This window comes from Nomascus leucogenys, chromosome 4, assembly GCF_006542625.1.
Source record: "Nomascus leucogenys isolate Asia chromosome 4, Asia_NLE_v1, whole genome shotgun sequence".
NCBI lineage: Eukaryota > Metazoa > Chordata > Mammalia > Primates > Hylobatidae > Nomascus > Nomascus leucogenys.
Window position 1 is genome coordinate 74,977,616 of NC_044384.1, and position 8,397 is coordinate 74,986,012.

At 36.3% G+C, this 8,397-nt stretch overlaps 1 protein-coding gene across 1 annotated transcript; it reads left to right on the forward strand.

Annotated features, from left to right (window-relative positions):
* Positions 1-3,563: 3,563 nt before the first annotated feature.
* LOC115834697 (olfactory receptor 4C16-like) lies at positions 3,564-4,496 on the forward strand. The gene has a single exon (XM_030810113.1). The coding sequence runs from the start codon at positions 3,564-3,566 to the stop codon at positions 4,494-4,496; it is 933 nt and encodes a 310-aa protein (XP_030665973.1).
* Positions 4,497-8,397: the final 3,901 nt, after the last annotated feature.

The following is an 8,397-nucleotide window of genomic DNA, read 5'->3' on the forward strand; positions in this document are numbered from 1 at the left end:
AGATGGTAATTTCATATCATTTGGGGCAACCAGATACAGGAAACATAAATAATGGATATTAAATTTGATGATGACTTTTGATTCTCTGGCCATTTATTTTGAAGGGCATTCCTTGATTGGATAGCAGAAATCATGGGACTCAGTTATATATAGGAAGAAACTCAAGGAGAGTAGATTATATCACACTTGAATTTAAGAATTTAAGGGATACAGCAGCTTGGGAAAATCTGTTTTATTTACCATAAGAATGGTAAATTGTGCAGAGAAATGAGTGAGGATAGGGATTCTCTCAAATATAGAAGTCTAGTATAACTAATTTAGGGAGGGTTTAGTGGTTTAAGAGATTCCTTAAGGAGAACAATGCTTCTCACCATGGCCTCTGCAATACCACATAGAAGCATAGGAGGAGCCTCCCAACCTTGGATTCCACTCCCATCTGTCCACCGTTTCCTGGTTGCTTTTCTTTTAAATCTTCTCTGTTACCTCCAACATCAACACATTGTCTGTTTACCATTGTTTTAACCAGTGTATCTAGCCATTCTAAAGTTGGCTAATCTTGTTTGAAGCGTTGTAGAGAGTGCAGTAGTTATTAGATCATGTGCTGTATTACTGGTCATGCTTTGTCTCCAGACCGTTGTAACCCCTTTTTGTGTCTGATTCCTTTGAGAATTTGTTGAAAGGTCTTAGCACACCTCTGCAAAGAAAATGGATGTAGAGTCATACACATAGACATGTACAAAGTGTGCATCAGTATCAGAAGGCTATGAAAAACATCAAGGCTCTCCTTGTATCTCTTAAGAGCCAAGGATTCATATGAAGAAAAAAAACCAACAAATTCTTGAGATGATCATTTTCATGGGAGTCAGAGTCCCATAGTCTTTCTCGCTGATGTGGTGCCATGCAGAGTACATCTTCTACTCCAGGTCATGGAGCTAATTCATGGAGTTATCTGAAATTGATCTCAGCCTTTCTTTTTTTTTTTTGCTTTTTAATTGAGGAACATAATTGTCAGTCTACTATTCATAATACATAGAACTCTCCAGTAAGTAATATATGGACTTTTTTGCCATCAGAATAGTACTGAAATAATTAGATGTTAATATTACATTTTTAGTGGAAGAGAGAATGTTCAATTACAAAACACCAAGTACTATTAGCAATAGCAAAACAACAGTACAGAAAGCAAAACAAAACAAAGCACTAAGCACCTACATTACACTAGACATTGGGTTTGGTACAGTGGAGAATAATATCCAGAGAACACATAGTTTTCCAGTATTCTTATTCTAGGGTGGAAGCTAAGCACACACAATAGAGTTTAAGCAATTAAATGTAATAGCATAAGAAAAGAATAAGGGAATAATTAAAAAGCAGCAGAGAGAATTTCCTTTATCACAAGGCAATTGATGAAGGCTGCTTAAATGAAGTTTCTTCACAGTTGTGTTTTGAAATTTTGCAATAGTTGAAGTAGCTAGAAATGGAAAGGAATTCCACGGAAGAAGACAGATACCGATTATTGACTAAACTGTTGACTAAATATTTGATGAGGACCTATAATTATTACCAAGTTAATTACATTACATATTTGTAATCCTTAATTTATCTAAAAAACTTTATGTCCAAATATGTAATATAAATAATATAGACTATCTAGAAAATGGATAGTCTACAGGGATTGCTGATATACAGACCAAAGATTACACCCTTAAATGAGTGCTCAAAGTCATAAAGTATTAGAGGTGAAAACTTCTGCATTATCAGGCCTCCAAAGCCTACCACATTTTCAAGTACAAATATTTTATGATGGATCACCCTTTTAAATGAATAAAGGAAAAAATGAGCTTATTGTAATAATTAAAATACCAACTCAGTTTCCTCATAGTTTCAGATACTTTTCAAAGATTACAGAGTCCAAACATACGTATATATAAAAAATATATATTACAGAGTCCAAAGAGTCCAAAGATATATATCTATATCTGTATCTATACTTTTTTATTCTTAGCATACCGAAGTGAATAACTTCATCTGACCCTTTCTTGGGAGTATTTTTTTTTATTTGGAGGAAGATAAGGGATATTTCAAATCTGGTGAGGAAAAGAATGAGAGGAATCTAGAGAGAGAAGAAGTATATACAAAGGGAATTTTGTGTCTGTTTTGTCTATTGTATTCTGTTTTGGCCAACTTTTAACTTTCATCAATGTTTTGAAGGTATTGATTGAATTTTGTAGAAATACAATGGATTTCCAGACTATATTTAAATAAATTACACTTTGGTTTATATTTCTATTTGCATATATGTACTGTCTAGTGTCATCTTGACAATAAAAATCTACAGAAACTTTGTTCTTGAATGAGAAGCCTTGTGATAATATTTGTTTCCATATTTAAAAAAAAAACAAATCTTCATGAGGAAAAGTGACATTGCGAAGTTGAAGAAGCATTGACTTTTCCAGGACAGAAAATAAATTGAATGAAGAAGGCAGTTAGTATCTACTCTCTCTTCTCTAAAACCACATCACCCTCTTTCTTCCAAATCTCTGCTCTAGTCCAGGAATGTATGGTTTTTGAATATCTGGATAATGAAAACTCTACTGGGGATTACAAACATGATCTGGTTCAATGATAACCCTTCAAACCACCTGAGTTACAAAGTGCTTTTTTGTTTTCACTATTCAAGTTTTTAGCTTGAATCATCAAAACAAACAATTGAGTAGTAATACAGTACACCACCCTCATTTTATTGAAATGCAACCTCAGGGATTCTGAGTGTTCTAGGGGGTGCTTTCAATAAACTAGAGAAAGAAAAATAGAAAGGGGGATATTAAAGAGATAGCCAATTTTCAAAGAACATTATTTTCTGTTTATTAGTATATGTCAGTACTAAATATTACAAGGACACATCAAGGTAGCAACAGATTATTTAGAGGCCATAAGTGTTTTCTTTTACTTTTTATAATCTGGAATATCTGGGAGAAATTTTACAGAGAAGTGGAGTATACTAAGTATTCATAAATAACATATAGCTATATAAATATATATAATGAATATATAATGTATAAACCATGTATTAATAATATGTTATCTACAGTGTGGTGGTGGTGGTGTAGGATTTCATATCATAAAACTCCAAGAGCAGTCAAATATATCTTAAATGTTGACTGATATACAATGCAAAAAATGGGCCTGTAGATTTATTGAAAATGAAAAAAATAAGTTAATATTAAAATAGATCCATATCTCTTACATTTACCTTCATTTAATTGAAAAAATTAATCAGAATGATGCCAAAGCTAACCAAGGCTTGTACTTGAAGAATGCTATAGCAAGGTATCATGTTCATAAGCATATCTGAGAATCATAATAACCCTGTGGTCATTAAAATTAGGAAACAATGTGTTGAAGTGACCTATTAAGAAACCATCAACAGAATGTATCTGATAATAAATAGGTAATTTTGCATAAATATTCCATAACATCACATAGCACACTGTAAATTAATTCCTGTATTTTTTACAGATAAACCATTTCACACTTGCCCCTTCACCTCACTCACGAAAACCATGCAACTGAATAATAATGTGACTGAGTTCATTCTGCTTGGATTGACACAGGATCCTTTTTGGAAGAAAATAGTGTTTGTTATTTTTTTGCTTCTCTACTTGGGAACATTGTTGGGTAACTTGCTAATTATGATTACTGTCAAGACCAGCCAGGCACTGAAGAACCCAATGTATTTCTTCCTCTTCTACTTATCCTTATCTGATACTTGCCTCTCTACTTCCATAGCCCCTAGAATAATAGTGGATGCCCATTTGAAGAAGACAACTATCTCCTTCAGCGAGTGCATGATCCAAGTCTTTTCAGCCCATTTCTTTGGCTGCCTGGAGATCTTCATCCTTATCCTCATGGCTATTGATTGCTATGTGGCCATCTGTAAGCCCCTGCACTACATGACCATTATGAGCCACCGGGTATGTGGTGTGTTGATGGCTGTGGCCTGGGTGGGATCCTGTGTGCATTCTTTAGCTCAGATTTTTCTTGCCCTGAGTTTGCCTTTCTGTGGCCCCAATGTGATCGATCACTATTTCTGTGACTTGCAGCCCTTGTTGAAACTAGCCTGTTCAGACACCTATGTGGTTAACCTACTCCTGGTTTCCAACAGTGGGGCCATTTGTACAGTGGGTTTTGTCATACTGATGTTCTCCTATGTCATCATCTTGCATTCTCTGAGAAACCACAGTGCTGAAGGGAGAAAGAAAGCCCTTTCCACCTGTGTGTCCCACATCATTGTGGTCATCCTGTTCTTTGGACCTTGCATATTTATATACACACACCCTGCAACCACGTTCCCAATGGATAAAATGACAGCTGTATTTTATACAGTTGGAACACCTTTGCTCAACCCTCTGATTTATACACTGAGGAATACAGAAGTGAAAACTGCCATGAAGAAGCTGTGGAGAAAGAAATTGTTTGCAGATGGCAAAAGATAAATGAAGGTTTCAAATCCTTCTTCTTAGTTTGGAGTGCCCTAGAAGAAATCAATAGAGAATATTATCTTTTTCTTGTTGATTTAATGTAATGCTGTCTTGGTGCATGAGGGTTAGCTCCTTTGGGAAAAGAGACAGTGTGGACAAATAACACTGGTTAATGTTGAGTGATTTTTATGTGGCAGAAAATACAGCTTGTGGTACAAACAGATATGTAAAGCTCATTGCCTTCACTGCTGTTCACTACTGTCTCTGGTGCTGCTGCCTGCTTAGCTTCACTCATAGTTTAGGTCTGAAGTTTGCCTGTTCTTCTGTGTGTTGACTTCTGGAATTCCTTGCTAATAGTTACCCATCTACATACCAACAGTCCAATAGGTTTTCCCTCTTCTTAATGGTTTTCTTTATTAGACATGTTGGATTCTTCATATGTCATGATCAACTTAGTTGTTCTTCCTGACTCAACAGGAAGTTCCATATTTCAATAAGTGTAGAAGCTTCATGTTGTAAGAAGCAGTCTGTATGACCTAGGTAATCTCCCTTTCAAGTCTTTGAGCTGTATGCTGAAATCTTTCCATAAATTTGCCTAGGTACTTCTAGAACCATGACAGAACACAGAAAGAAAATTTACGCTTCTGAGAGTTCTTGATCTTAAGAAGACTCTCACAGTTGGTGTTGTAGTCATATAATAATTCTTTTTGTAAAATGACTTTTTGGTCCTAATTTGATCCCTTCTAATTTGGGCTACTATTAATGTTTCTCTTGAACCATATAATTATGGTAATTTGTTTATATTAGAGGGATATTATGACTGTAAGATAGCTCAAATTAAGGCAGAGATACTATGTAGGCTAGAAATAAAGAGTTCAACCAGTTGATTGTAGGAAATTTGAAAATATCAACATATTCCACAAGGTATCTGATAACCTAAAGGCATACTTTTAGAATTTGAAACATAGTCACATCAAATATATAAATTATTGTAATGAGATTTCAATACAATGGTGAAGAGAGGAGCTTGCACCGAGAAGGTGGAGATGTTTCAATAAGAAGCATATTTCTGCAGTTGAAATCTCTATCACCTTTTGTCTCTTTTATTAACTTGTGTGTTCTCTGCTAAAAGCAAATGTGATATGATGGAAAATTATGCTGTCTCAATCACAGCCCCTTTTCCTGAGTACTTTACATTTAATTTGATTATATAAATTTTGGCACTAGGTAAATGCCTAGTTCTCTCTCTTCATTTAGAGAAAATAAAATAAACTCACTTTTACATAACAAGTACAAAAGATACTGAGTGACTGACCAAGAATACCAAAAAAACTTTTGGTATTCACAGTCATCTCTGTAAGGAGTTGGGATGTTGTACTTGGGATTCAGTATATGGGTTGAACAGTTGAACACCAAACTGATGCCTGATATATGGTGTGCAGTCCCCATTTGCCTAACATACATTATTCTTAGACCCAAGAGGTGAAAGTGAAGTGTTTACCATTGTCAGCATTCCTAGGAACTCACTTTTAGATTCTTAATTTCACCAGGATACATGTCCTGGTTTCTGGGAAGGAAAACACATTTGCCAGGAAAGCAGTAGAAAACCAGTAAGGAGCACAAAATAGAGCTCCTTATGCAAGTAAATCAGCAGGTAAAAAAGAGTTATTGTTCTGGCTGGGAACACTGTTGTCTTTGTTGGGAGTAGCTAGAGCTGTTAGTACAGATTAGGACAGAGATGACTGTATCCAGAACACAGAGAATGTAGTGGAATCTCTCTTAGCACTTGCACACCCAAGGATAACTGTAACTGGACAATTTCTGCAATTATAGCCCCACAATAACCAGGCAACTAGGGAGCAGATTCTTGTAGACAAAGTTTTCAATCACCCCACAACACGAACAAGACAAATTAACTGAAGTGATGGCTAAGGGTGAGAGAAATATAGAATGAGTGGTGGAAAAGAGGGAGGTTTTATATCAGCTATTGTTCTGGGAATTGCTGGAGAAATAAGGAATATATCTCAGGTCTATGTCCTTCTTCAGGTCTAGTTTACAAAACATGACTGGTCACAATCTTAAGGGCATTTTCAGTTACCACCTCCCAGACTCTGGCCACATGCTCAGTTGAGAACACTGGCTGCTGCCATGCTCATCTCATCCTCTCACACTGCCAGCTGCTGCTTTGGTGTTCCTGTGGAGAGGACTGTTTTCTGATATGGTCTCCAGTATGTCTGCTGTGGTGAGCACACTTATGTCCAATCCGACTAGACCCTGGGGTTTCATTTGCAAGTGCTGCTATGGAAAGATAGTCAGGGTACATTTTTTTCATAAAGGAGAAAGTTATGTGATAATGTTTATATTCTTTATTTCTGTGACTATAAATACAGCATTAATTAGAAAATATATGTAGATATAGGTGTAAGATTTTTTCAGTTGAATGAATTATAAAAAAACTGTTAATGAATATCTTTTTAAGAGAGGATTGGAAAGAGATGATCAGATTGTTTTTCAGTTTTTGCATTATTGAAATGTTTGAATTATCAAAACTTACGCATGTGCTCCTTTATATTTTCATGCAGACAGGTCATCCAGATGGTTATATTATGTACCTTTTAGTTTTCTTCTTTTCATGTCATTGTATTTAAAAGTATACTTTCAAAATTGGGATTTCTGTTAAAAGTTATCCATAAAAATGTATTTCCTCTGCCATCTGATGGTCACTAACATAATAGTAAAATTAAAAAACTATGGGTTCATAAAAAATGACAAAGAACCAGACAGAAAATACCAGTTGGTGAAAGATTTTTACACATATTTTGAAACATGGAGAAGGGTGTTATTAGATAACTGACTCAGCAGGGTTGGGGAAGTTATAGTCATCTGAGTAGACAGAGAAAACTAGCAAGTTAGTTCATCTGCAGTATTCCCGAGATGGGCAGGGCATCATGGCTCACGCCTATAATCCCAGCACTTTGGGAGGCCGAGGCAGGCAGATCACCTGAGGCCAGGAATTCGAGACCAGACTGGTCCACATGGCAAAAACCCATCCCTACTAAAAATACAAAACAACTAGCCAGGCATGGTGGCTTGTGCCTATAGTCTCAGCTACTTGGGAGGCTAAGACATGAGAATCACTTGAACCTGGGAGGTGTAGGTTGCAGTGAGCTGACATCGCACCACTGCACTCCAGCATGTGTAACAGAGTTAGACTCTATCTCAAAAAACAAAAACAAAAGCAGACAAACAAAAACCTCCTGAGATGCTGAAGGCTTGAAGCATCAGGTTCTATGGAATGTGAGGGTTAAACATACATTGAATTACATCACCATTATTTTATTTCCGCAGACTCTTTTCCACCAAGCTAGGTGATGTCTCCTCTATACTACCCTGCTATATATTGGAAATGTATCCTTTTGACAAACTGAGTGAAAGAATTTCTGGCATTAACATGGAGGACAGTGATAAAATGTGCATCAGTGTGTGAACACCAAAAATTTGAGATAGGTCTCAGTTAATTTAGAAACTTTATTTTGCTAAGGTTGAGGACGTGCACCCGTGACACAGCCTCAGAAAGTCCTGATGACATGTGCCCAGGGTGGTTGGGGCACAGCTTAATTTTATACATTTTAGAGACACATGATACATCAATCAATATATGTAAGAAGTACATTGGTTTTGTATGGAAGTGCAGATGACTTGAAGCAAAGGCAGGAAGACTGGAAGCAGGGAGGGGGTTTCCAGGTCACAGAAAGGTGAGAGATAAACAGTTGCATTCTTTTGAGTTTCTGATTAGCCTTTCCAAAAGAGGAAATCAGATATGCATCTATCTCAGTGAGCAGAGGGATGACTTTGAATAGAATGGGAGGCAGGTTTGCCCTGAGCAGTTTCCAGCATGAAAGGGCCCAAGATATTT